General features: G+C 31.2%; 3 protein-coding genes across 9 annotated transcripts in view; 2 read left to right on the top strand and 1 right to left on the bottom strand.

Annotated features, from left to right (window-relative positions):
- Positions 1-13,186, top strand: part of LOC115882301 (hemicentin-2-like) — a 393,218-nt gene that overhangs the window by 222,229 nt on the left and 157,803 nt on the right. The window lies entirely within an intron of this gene.
- LOC115882305 overlaps positions 1-13,186 on the top strand; it is a 158,225-nt gene that overhangs the window by 138,566 nt on the left and 6,473 nt on the right. The window lies entirely within an intron of this gene.
- Positions 10,223-12,126, bottom strand: LOC115882307. The gene is made up of 2 exons (XM_030900294.1): positions 11,744-12,126; positions 10,223-10,546 (listed from the first exon to the last, which is right to left on the bottom strand). Exons 1-2 carry the CDS (start codon positions 11,845-11,847, stop codon positions 10,285-10,287), a joined length of 366 nt encoding a protein of 121 aa, XP_030756154.1. The 5' UTR covers positions 11,848-12,126; the 3' UTR covers positions 10,223-10,284.

The raw sequence follows: 13,186 nt of genomic DNA, 5'->3' as shown, positions 1-13,186 counted from the left end.
TTAGCAAACTGTATACAATTATATCAAGTTTAATTCGTAAACTCAGTTTTTTTATTAACTTTAGTATTTAGCATATTATACAGGGTTAATCGATGGGTTGTTTTTAAAGGGTTTTATTTAGCTCGACCCGTACGGTATTTATTTATTTGTTTGTTTATTTGGGTCAAAATTAGAAATTGAAATTTAAGTACCTTCCTGCTGTCAGATTGATCTGAAATTTGGTACACACCTTTAGTTCCGATGACAATACAATATAGTAATATCAATAACATTGTAAATCTAAGATGGCCGCCGGTACAAAATGGCGGATTTCATATTTTTCCACAACCCCCTCAATATGGGTATCAAATGAAAGGGCTACACTAGTAGAATACTGTGATTATGACAAAATTTAAAATCCAAGATGGACGTCGTTACAAAATGGCGTATTAGGTGAGGGCATGAGTAGTCGTGTCCAGAACAGTTCTATCCAAGATTGTGTGACGTTAGAAGGACAGATAAAAAAAATATAGGTGATTAGATGTACCTACGTAGTTAGCGGTAGCTTTACCACCCAAGTTAAGGTAATAGGTTAAAACGTGCTGAGGACTGTATGGCATTAGGGTGGCTAAAAATGTAATGTCGCAAGCGTTTTCCCCTCAAGATTGGGCGCCTCTTGTTGTATATTATAGCCTTGCCCCTCTACTGAACCTCTGGGGGGGTCGACCGTTAAAATGTCCATTACTCGTGGGGACAACAGGGAAACAATAAATAAAAAAACAAACAAAAATAAAAACGAAACTGCTACACAACGAAAAAGAAGGCTCGAAAAGGCGAAAGAAAAGTATAGAACGAAACGTGCAAAAGAAAGTAAAAATGAAACCTATAGTCGACTACAGAAACGAAGAGAACGGTTAGCAACAGAAACACCTGAGCAACATGATGCCAGGTTAATAGCACAACGTGAGAGACAAAGGCAGGTGGTAGAGTTAGAAACACCTGAGCGTCATGAGTCCAGGCTAGCATCACGTGACAGACAGAGAGAGTTGTTAGCGGCAGAAACACCTGAGCGTCATGAGTCTAGGCTGGCATCACAACGAGAGAGACAAAGAGAGTTGTTAGCGTCAGAAACACCTGAGCGTCATGAGTCTAGGCTAGCATCAGAACGCGACAGACAGAGAGAGTTGTTAGCGTCAGAAACACCTGAGCGTCAGATTGTAATAAATTATCAGGTAAAAAACCATGTAATAATGATGCACTAAATGAATTAAATAGAATGAGGAATATTCGGTAGGCATTTCCGTTAAATACTAAAAACTAGAAAATTAAAAATCGGTAAAAAAACTTTTAAGTTAAACGGTTTTATCTTATGTGCACTGAACACTAGAAAATAATAATAATAATTAGGTATTTTGAACTTCTAGTTCAGAAATATTTTAGTACTAGGCAGAATAGCTTTTAGGCATATTAGACTAAAATAAAAACGTGGGGCCCATTAACTATTGCTGTAATACTTTCTTCTATACTAAGTGTGGATTGCATGGACTTACATAATCGTAACTGGAGATTTTGACAATCAATAACCAGCCGTGGCGGCTTCACCAGCGAACGCCGAGCTCATGATCTACCAAAGTATAAAGATATGCTTTGCCATAGGTAGGATTTCAGAGGGGCCCCACGTTTTTATTTTAGTCTAATATGCCTAAAAGCTATTCTGCCTAGTACTAAAATATTTCTGAACTAGAAGTTCAAAATTCCTAATTGTTATTATTATTTTCTAGTTTTCAGTGCACATAAGATAAAACCGTTTAACTTAAAAGTTTTTTTAACGATTTTTTATTTTACAGTAAATTTAAGACACCCTGTGCAATAATTTCGTGTGTCAATTTTCCTAAAATATAATTTTACGGTCAGAATCATGTCTCCTGAGTATCTTATTTTTTGGATCATGTCAATACATGCCTTGGTTAATTTTTAAGAGTGAAATGAACTTGCCACCGACAATTTGCAATTTTTCAATTATCATTTATTTTTGAAGTTTATCATTTATTTTTATACTTGAGTATTACAGAGAAGTTTTCTTTAGTATTGGTAGTTCTGTTATCGTTATGAATGTTTATTAAAACCAGAAGTGTATCGTTAGTCTTTAACGTTTTTTTTTATTTTTTTAACGTTTTTTTATTTTACTTTATCATTAGTCTTTAACCGTTGCGTTTTTTTTGCATCTGAGTGTATTAAGGAAAAATTATTTTTAAATTGTCTAGCAAAATACTAATTCATCACAATACACCAAAACACTTTACTTTTAAACATTAGACGCGCAATCCATGTAGCATCATCAGCAGATGATTAAAATTGTGATGATGCTAACATGATTAGCGAAAAGCGCGCCCAGTGTTTAAAAGTAATTTTTTTTGGTGAATTAATGTTTTATTTTGCTGGTGTAACACCAAAGGTTCCAACCCCCAACTGTATTTTTAAATGATGTTTGAAATTGTAGAAAAAAAAATATATTTTTTGTTCATTGAGGACCAGTGTCCTATACTTACATTTAGAATTTATCCCAATGAAAACGTTGCTTTCGAGATTATCAAAATATTCCCTCAGTATCTGAAATTTTCTCAGGGTGAAATATTTAAAAGATCTGCGACGCGGCTGTATTGTGAAAAGTAATATATCCCTTAACTGAGTTTTTACGAGAACTCTGCCATTTTATTTACACATATGTGGGTTAAAAATGTTAAATTCGTCATGAAGCACAACTTTAGTGAAAGGCATTAACCCATATAACGAGAGCTCCTCTTTTTACGGTTTTGCTAAAATAGCGGAGTAAAGGTTGCAATAAATAGGGCAGATGGCACTGCCTCTATTTGTTAGTAGGAACAGCTCGTTTTTCCTGTGTTGCGTATTTTTCTACTGCCGGAATTTATTTCAGGATAGCATTCAGCTTTTTGTATACTCTCCCCTTTTATTACCCTTACCTTAACTTTTAATTAACAACAGCGAAGTGCTACTCCTACATATTCCTTAGTGTAATATATTTTTTTCTATTCGATGCTCGTCTATTAAAAATGTCCTGATTATTTTATCTAAACTTAAGTTTATATAGTTAAAGATAAAATTACATTTATGTATGTCATAAAATACAGGGCGCCAGTGGCGTATACAGAGGGGGGGGGCCCGGGCCCACCCTAACATCTGTGACTTATGTTATTGACTAGGCTTTTGGGTTAAAATTGGCGCCCTATAACGCATATTCTACATTACTTTTTATTTTGGACCCCCCCTAAAATAAATTCCTGTATCCGCCCCTGCAGGGTGCTCCATTTGAAATTGAATTTGAAAGATCATAGATGATGTAAACAGAGTCTTACAATTATGAAAAATGTAGGAAATTTTATGTAGATTCAATATAGTAGAATACACCTTTGAAGGCGTACTTACTTTGATTGTAAGAGAAAATTATTTTTTGGGATTCTTGTTTTTGAGCTATTTTTCATGATGGTTAAAATTTCCCCAACAACTACTACCATAGTAGAAGGAAACTTTTCTTATACTATGCTACTACTGTACTCGTAAGACCACAATGGCTTATATTTTATTTTGCATCTTTTAGTTAATAAATAACAGCAAATAAGTTTTAGCAAAATCGGTAACATGACAAAAATTTATGACTATATATGTATGAAAAAAACTCGAGAAAATGACAATTCAGATAACAATTTTATCATACTAAATGCGTCCCTTAGGTATATTACTGTTCTCATAAGACTACAATGGCCTATAATTATCTGATTCTACACCTTTTACTTAATAAATAACAGCAATTTCAGCAAAATCGGTGACATGATGAAAATCGCCAATTTTCATGACTGGCCAAGTTTTAAATTTCTACACATTTAAAGAACAGCTTTAAATGTGCAGAAAATGTAGTAGTGACATTATAGTATTTTTGAATGATAATTTTAGTGCAAATAACACCGAGCGAAAAAATGTAAACTTAAAAAACACTGAGCGAAAAAACGTAAACTTAAAAAACACTGAGCGAAAAAATGTAAACTTAAAAACACAACTTTAGCAAAAAATAAAAAATATATTTGAGTCACCGTGTATATGTCTAAAATATATATTATTATAGTTTTATATATGTTATTCTATTATTTATGCAGAATTCATATTACAAGTTATCCAATTTTTACGAATATCTCTTTCCCTTTATATATAATTAACAAAGATTGGTTATTGATTTTTCTATAGCCTTGCCTGGACCGACCATTTATTTTCCACTTTGCCAAGGTTCCCTCCACAGAATCTAAATGAAATGTTAAAAATTTAAAATACGTGTTTAGGGTTTTTACCGGCCATCGTTATATTGGAGTGGGGCTCATACGTATAAAGATTTTAGCTGCACGGGAGTAATAGGGACATGCTTTTTTACTTCTATATTACTATTTTTTTGAAATTAATAGACTGTTAAATACTCGTAGTTTTACACAAGTACAGTAATACCCCGTTTTACGCAACCTCGATTTCGATATTACGCGAAAAACAGGATATATTGGCAATAAGACATTCCTTTAATCGCTACAGAGTGGTCGTAGACACCTCTAATAAATATAAAATTGCGAATAGCGAATAAAAATAATTAAAATAAAAAAGTGTATTTTACAATTCCCCCCGGCCCCGCACCCCTTTGGCTAACCTATAATGTTAGCTATGTCGAGAGATGGCGTTACGAAAATGGAACCGATTTATTACAAGGAACTTGGGCTTCTTTTTCGTTAGTATATTCTGTGAGTTCAAGCCCCGTCATGTCGATCGCATTAAAATAATATTGAAATCGTGGTTTTGTCATGCAGTTATTGAGACTATAAAACACTCAGGTACGAGGTTTGTGTGATGTAACGCTGTTTCGGGTAGTAAAAAATAAAGGAGAAAGAATTCAACTAGGCGTCTTGTTGTGTTGTGACAATTTCAAATGTTAATAAAAATGCCCAAAAAAATGTTAACGCGTAAAGGAGAACGTAATTAAGGCGTTGTTGGTTGCAATAACATTTAATAACTCAACTTTCCAGGATATTCAACTCTCCCGAAACAACATTTCATATCTTCATAATTTCTTACACCGATTTGATCAATAGCACAGACTAACCTAAGTTAGTTTGTGTCAATAGTCAATAGCAAAAATGGATTCAAGCAGTTCGACGAAACAAGTGAGTAAACAAAGTGCTTGTTACATAATTAAAAAATTAAATAGACATATATTATGAGAGGATGAAATATAATTAGAGAGCAATATTAATGGTATACTTTTTTAATCAACTAGTGATTAAATATTTTATGAACATCTTTTAAAATTATAATTATGTACCTTTAACAAATGTCGTTATAGCCGAAATAGCTCCAATTATGCCCCACTAGCAAAACCGGTGATAAAACTATGCTCGCTACCGTAGTTGAACTCATCTAAAAAAATGTTTTAACTGGAAGGAATAATAAATTATAATGCAAGTTAGACCTTCTGAAGATATCAAAATATTTACCTTTTTATTTTTTTGTTTAGAATTTCCAAAAATTATACTTTCTAACACTTTTAGAATAATTATATAGTAAAAATAATAAATAAATTCAAACAGTTGCGTGTGTGAGTAGGCACGGTATGATCGAAAAAAAAACGGCGTCCAGTTGGCTGGAAAATAACAATCGATGGCATTTCTCGTTTTTTTTTTTCAATCATACGGTACTTCAAAGCATTAAAGCTTTTTGTTTTTGATTGAAATTAATATTTTGTAAGTCAAAAACACGGACTTTTTAACAATAAAATATGCTCGCTGAAGCATCTAATGTTTAAATCATTTTTATTTTACCCTAAAATACATTTTTTTTAAATCCTTGAAGGCATTCCGGAAATCAACAAAAAATGAAAGAAAATTAAACCTTTACAATTAAAAATTAATTATGAGCAGTCGGTGAAAAAAGCCATATCAAAGGGTGAATTTCGTGGATGATTGACTAACTGGCGAATAAATGAATTATAACTGTTTGAAGTACAATGTGGAGGATCTCTTGTGCCAGTATCTATATTACTTATTTCATGACTGAACACAAAAGAGTAGAAAATGTGATTACACCGTTTGGAAACGCTTTTACAATTAATCACGAATTGAACGATTTGGCTTTTTTTCAAACAGGAATTTTTTGGCATCCAAATTGAAGAGAATTAAATAAAACACCGGCAAAAAACATTAGGTTAAACCTTTTTTATCAGTCGATTTCAGTAAATACTATTCTTTTACAGATTAAAAAATACCAACTGTATAGTAGTTTGTTACCTTTTAATTGAACAAAAAACGGACTAATGCGAGTTGAACTCGCCCACGCAGGGTTCCGTACAAAATTTTAGGTACATATTATAAATAGACTTTAAATAAAGACTACAGTATGTCACCGGATTATCTTTACAACTGGAAAAAAAAAATTATTGACACTTTGAGAAAAATATATTCTTCATAAAAAACATTTGCTCGTTCTAAAATGGTTAATTCCGCTTACGCTTTTCCATATTTACATACCGTTTTAGAGAAAATTCAAAACACATGAAAATATGGTTGAATTTTTCTTAAAATCCTAAAAATCAAAAGCCGGTTTCTATGGTAAAATAATTTCGATTTCATTCTTTGATAGATGATTAAGACCTACGCTAAACGCTAAAAATAAAAATACCTCGACAGCGCGATGATGCGACTGTCTTCGTTACATCTTGAACGCCACCGAACGCGAGCCGGGGTCAGCGAACTTTCCTGCCGCGATTACGTCTCCCGTTTGCTGTTTTAGTCAATATGTGATACGGTTTTTTTAACACATCTTGTTCGCGGTATAAAATAAAAAATATGGTCGCTCGTCGCGATGACCGATTATTAGTGCGGCTATACTATAAAATCGAAATAATTTTGCAATCATCCTTCAGTTCTATGGTGCATTCAGAAAAATTAAAAGCTATGGAAAAAGGACCTCCAAAGCAAATTTTGAATATTAATACTAAATTAAAATCGTGTATTCATGGTTATGTGGTTGTAGAGGCACTCATTTAATTTTTTTGTTGGCTTTGTCTACTATTTTATCTGACAGATACGTTTAAGAGGTAACGCAACGTTAAGATGTTTATATTACTAAATACCCTTTAGTAATTATTATATAGTAGACGTTTATATTTCTATCTAGTTTGATATACAGATTTATGTACAGATATCTTTAATATATTTATATTTTTATTTAAATTTATTGGCTAATACTTTCGCTCCTGTAATAGATATGTAAAAATGATTAAAAACTAGAAAAATACCTCTACAATATTTATTAAATATCGTTGTAATATAAATTACAATAAAAAACAACAAAGTATATAATTACAATGGAGAATGATGGTTCGGACAGAACGTCCCCGATATGTTCCATGCAATTTATTAACGCAGATAATAAACAAAAAAATGTATGATTTGTGGTACGTTTTCTATGTCAGTAGAGTCTGGCGACTAAAAAAACGTATTCGAAATTTATACCCTAGAAGCGTTTCGTGATATCGATTTTTTAACCTGGTCTGTCTTTTTCAAAAGCTGCCCTTTTCAGTTCTCTGCAAAATTATTTTCCATTATCTTAAATCAACGACACCATTCGTTTTTTTTTCGTTGTTGTCTCTTTACTATTTAAAAATGGCACAATGGACTTGAAAGGTGTGAAAATTATATGTTGTAATGGGACACAATTCTCTGAAAATATATAATTTATGCAATTCCTATCATATCTACTCCTGCTATAACGCTGTTTTTATTAAACTATAAAATATACAGCTTAATATTACTTAAAAAGTCATCAAGATCAACTCACTATCTCAAAATAATATATTAAAAATTTAGTTATTTTTAATATATTAAAATACATTAAAATTTTATAGTGTCCGTTTTTCGTGCCGGTGCGCGGTGATGAGTCTATTAAATACAAAAAAATATAAAAGATGTAATCATGATCGAAACTAATGTATAAGGTAACATTTATTAAATTTTGTTTTCAAACTGAACTTGACTTAACTGTATCGCTTAACTTAATAAAACTTTTAGAATATATATTCTGAAGTAGCCAACTTAATTTTGTTATATAAATCTGTTAAAGTATTTTTAAGCCCAAAACTTTACTGCAAGATCCACTTTCAACAACTTGAAACACTTTATAAACTGTTTAAACAAATAGTAAACGTTTTAACTTTTCTAGCCATTTAATTTCGATTTTTATTTTAAGAATTTATATATTTTTATAGTTTTCATGTACATAATAATTTATTATACACTGTCACAGATAAAGCCGGCATTTTTTTTATTTATTGACCTAAGTGAAATATGACTTTGGCGATAGTTTTTCCTTTGATTCGGATTAAAAATGACTTAAGAAAAATTTGCCTATTGTCCCCAGATAACTGTCAAATTTAACGTTTAAACTAACAAATGGCTAAAAAATGGGTTTACTGGCAGAATTTCGAAAAACTTTATTTGAAAAAGTTGTTTCTTTTTTGACAGATACCAGAGGGCAACAGAGTAATTTTTTTTAGGTTGTTTATAATCTAATTCAAAGCAGAAACAATCGCCCAAGTCAAATTTAAGTCGATAAATAAAAAAAGTTCCATATGATGGGACTTTATTGGTGAGACTGTATATAAGTAGTATATACAATTATTGACTTCACATTTTAGAGGCTTTTGGGTTTAGATAAATAATAGATGATGTTTTTGAATAATATAAATAGTTACTATTTACTTAATAAATATAATTAGTATGTTCCAAGTGAAAATATTTCTTATGCAGAGTTCTCGACAGAAAGATTCGAAGGTTAGAGAAAAAAGCTGGAATATCGTGTTGCTTTTTTGACATTCTCTGTATCTGAAAGCTAATGTTGATACATCAAGCTGCGAAAATCCCCAGTAGCAAATATCAACAGCTTAAGAGTAACAATGCGACACTGACGTTTCCTTAAATATCCATTTCATGGACAATTCTATAGAAAGATAAATCGTCTCAAGCGTAAAAATTGATTGAAATCTTTCCGTGGCGACTTATTCTGTCACTTTTTCCAGGTATTTTGACTAAAATCCAGTTATAACTACGCTTGTCTTTTCGATATTTTAAATGTAACACAAGAAAAAAGACAGAAACAACTAAAATAAGGCAAAACCTTAAAAGAGGAACATAATAGAATTTCTCAAAGTCAGAGTGACTTTATATTCTACCTAAAATATGGTGATGTAGGTTTTGGGATAATGCTATTTGTATAATCTTTAAAAAATGGGGTTTAAAAATTTAGACTACCGGGAAAATGGGATTGAATCCCATATCATTTTGATATTTTCGGTGTTATTTATATACCTAGGAGTATTTGTTAAGGTTTTTGAATAGTTATTCTAAAAAATCATGATTGAAATAGCGATTTTATCTATTTAAGTTACTTGCCGTAACTATATTAAAGGATTTTATTTTTCAAAATTTTTATTTTTAATTACAATATTTCAATAATACATAATATTTAAGTTCAAAATATGACCATATTAACACTAGCTATAATAACTATACATTGAGAACTAGGTAACTAACAAAATATAATCCAAAATATATACCGATGTATTCCTTTAACTATCTGATCTATATTCTAAAATTCTAAACTATCTGATCTATATTCTAAAATTTAAAAAAAAATCTGCCTAAAAAGGACTAAACTGAAACACCAAAACATTATTATGTTTACGCTTATGCTAATGCTCGAAGTACACACTTGCCGAGGCGACCCGAGGCGCGACAAAAAATTAACGATATATACATTTTATTGGTTAGGACCGTCCTTTTTTGTCGCCCCTCGGGTCAACTCGGCGAGTGTGTACTAATGCTAGAAATACACGCTCGCCGAAATGACCCGAGGCGCGACAAAAAATTAACGATATGTACATTGCTATTGCTTAGGACTGTCCTTTCTTGTCGCGCCTCGGGTCGCCTCGGCTTATTATTGCTTTAAGCAAATATTTGTTTTATCATAGAAACTTTTATTTCAAAGCTCAAAGTAGTTTGGATCTTAATTTATAAATACATTATACAGTCTTTCGCTTGCATTAAAAATATTTTATTTTTTTATTGCATAATGCTCAATAAAATATTATAGGACGGTTTATATAAATTATTAAACTTAGGTACTACATAATTTGGCTCTGTTCAAAGAAAATTTTAATTAAAAATCTGACATACATACATTCTTTAATACCTAATAGGTACTTTATTCTGGTTTTATGTCGAATATAGGACATCTGTCACAAGATTCCATAATTTTGTCCAGGTCTAGCTGCTCGAGGTTGTTCATGTCGATATTTCGTATCCAGCTGTGAACCAACTCTTTTTTCATATATTTAAATCGAACCATAGTGAGTAATTCTTCTAAACATTTTGAAAATTTTCTCTTGTGTGCCTCAAACATCAACTGATCATACCACGTTCTTATTATACACTTATCGTCTTCCGGTATGCTCCGCATTAATTGTCTTAAACATAGAAAATATTTGTTAAAGATTCCATCAAATATAAATAAAACTTTAACAGAGTCTACTGTAGAGTCAAGTGATGTCAATATGGCGTATATATTCAGTCAGTTTTCTTCGTAGGAACATTTAACTATAATTGTTAACAGACCATCATAATTATCATTTCATTATCACTATCATCATAATCATTTCCACATAATTTATTAGGGGTAAATTTGAGACACACACAGGGGTAGTAATGAGACAAGTTAAGGGTAAATATACTTAACTTAATGAGACAACTTAATAGCATGTAGGTATATTTTTAAATTTTAGTCATAACTCAAAACTAACCAAAAAAATGTAATGAAACCAAACAAGAATACAGAGAAATATCTTAAAAAGCCTGCAAAGTTAGTCAGCAGCGGAGATGTAACGCATATTTGTTCTTCATTTTTCATTTAATATAATCGTTTTACACTTTCAGTTCATAAATATTTTGCGGCGTTATAATTTTACTGAATTTTGATTTAAATTATAGGTAGGTGTCAGTGGTTCTTTATTAGTCTAGATTTTTTTATTAGAGAGTTCTATTAATAAGAAAGATAAATTTCTATGTCTAATTTCTATCCTCCTACTCTCATCTTTACCACAGCAATTGATATAAACAATAGCACTGCGTTTAAACGTGCGTTTACTGTCTCATATTTAACCCAGCATGTCTCAGTTTTAAACGTCATATGGGTTAAATGAGACATACTTTTCTGCACACGAACTTTTTTAGGGGTTCTTTTTGTAAATTTTTACTTTTACAATAGTTTCTTTACCACCAAATGCTTTTTATACAAGAAATACTTTTGTATTTAAATTATTGTAATTAAGAAAAAAAAGTTTTGGAAAATGTCTCATTTTTACACCACTTGACCCTATTTGCTTCGGAGTTATAATTGATACTATATAATGAAGCGTGCTCTTACTTTAACAGTTAAATGTAATAAGGATTGTTTAATTAGAAAACTTCGTCATTACTTTGTACATTTAAGATCAAAAAGTTTTATGATCAGGTAGGTATTGACTTATGCATTATTTCGGGAATTGAAACAATTCTATTGTATCTAATTCCTCTATGAATTTGTTTTCAATCTATTATCATACAAAGCACCCTATATCATAAAAATTTTCGATCATATTAAATTCTCATGTAGGTATTCAACTTACTCATCATTCAGTTGTTTCTCTATAAACTCTGCCATAATTGGCAGGTTATTGTCAGGTATCAAATATAGATGATTATATTTCTTAGAACCGCATACTCCACTCATTTTCCTATTTCTGTGCCTTTTTAGTTTATTATTCACAAAAAGAAATTTATGAATATATTAATATTTAATGTTCTTTCTTCTCTATGTCTCCATGGTTGTTTGAATACGAGTAAAAATTAAGACTGGTAGGACCTCCCTCATACCTCTAATATGTTTTAAAATTTATTAACTTGCCAGAAAATTATCCAAACCAATTCTTTGGGTTCCAATAATCGATACCGGTAATTTTATAATCGATAATTTATTCCAGACAAATATTTGGAGTTGGAGTTGGTTGGAGTATTTAATATTTAGAAACCATAGATACATTGCGCAGTCGCTATAGCTGTCGCTGTCAGAATATTTTTTTCCTTATGCCTCCATATGTTACGGTCCATTATCGCTTAGCATAGTTGCGTGGCTGTCACTTTTACGGCGCATGTGTAGAGATCATATAGAAACTATATTTCTCTATGGTAGAGATTCTTGAAAGTTTTTACTTTGAATATTTTTTCTGTGGTGTTTTTTCAAGCCAAGGCTTTCGTTGGAGGAATAACTCCTTTTATAAATTAACCACTTAATTTTTATTTTTCACCACAAATTGATTATTTATAACTATAAAATTTTACTAAAGAGGTTAGATTGCGTTGGTTTCAACTTTTTTGAGGGGTTAATCGGTAATTTAATCTTTTTTTTTACATTTTAATACGAATCTGATTGCTTTCAATGTCTTGATTAAGTAATTTATAATCTGTTTCTAACGTGATGGCGCCACCAGGGGCGGATGCAGAAATTTATTTTAGGGGGGGCCGAATAAAAAATAATGTAGAATATGCTTTTAGAGCGCTATTTGGTAATGGTGTGGATCCGGTGGCTGACCTTGAAACGAGTTTCTGCTGCTTATAGTCACAGATACTACGCATGCGCACGTCGTGGATGTTGCCAGATTGCAGATTATTTTGGAATTATTTTCAGAAGAAAACAAATATTGTATTTTTCAGCGTTTTTTTGTCAATGTATACCGTATGATCAAAAAAAAAACAGCATCCAGTTGGCTGCAAAATGAGGATCGATGACATTTTCCATATAAAATGACAGCGATCTTCATTTCATATTCATCGCTGACGCCACTTTTTTCGATCATACGATATTATTTTGGTATTATTTTAATATTCACACAATACGTGAACGCTTATTATGTATTTTCATAGTCAATAAAATTAAATAGAAATAAAACTCTAATTTAATTGCTCTAGATTTATTATACTACGTTAAAAAGTGCTTTATTAAAAATTCGCAAAATTAAAAGATGTGTCCAAGTTTCTTCTTTTTTTGAATTTTTAAATGCTGTAGCACCATA

The sequence above is a fragment of the Sitophilus oryzae genome, unplaced genomic scaffold (assembly GCF_002938485.1).
Source record: "Sitophilus oryzae breed Bouriz unplaced genomic scaffold, Soryzae_2.0 scaffold_177_pilon_pilon, whole genome shotgun sequence".
Lineage (NCBI taxonomy): Eukaryota > Metazoa > Arthropoda > Insecta > Coleoptera > Curculionidae > Sitophilus > Sitophilus oryzae.
This window is presented reverse-complemented; position numbering and strand designations above follow the sequence as displayed.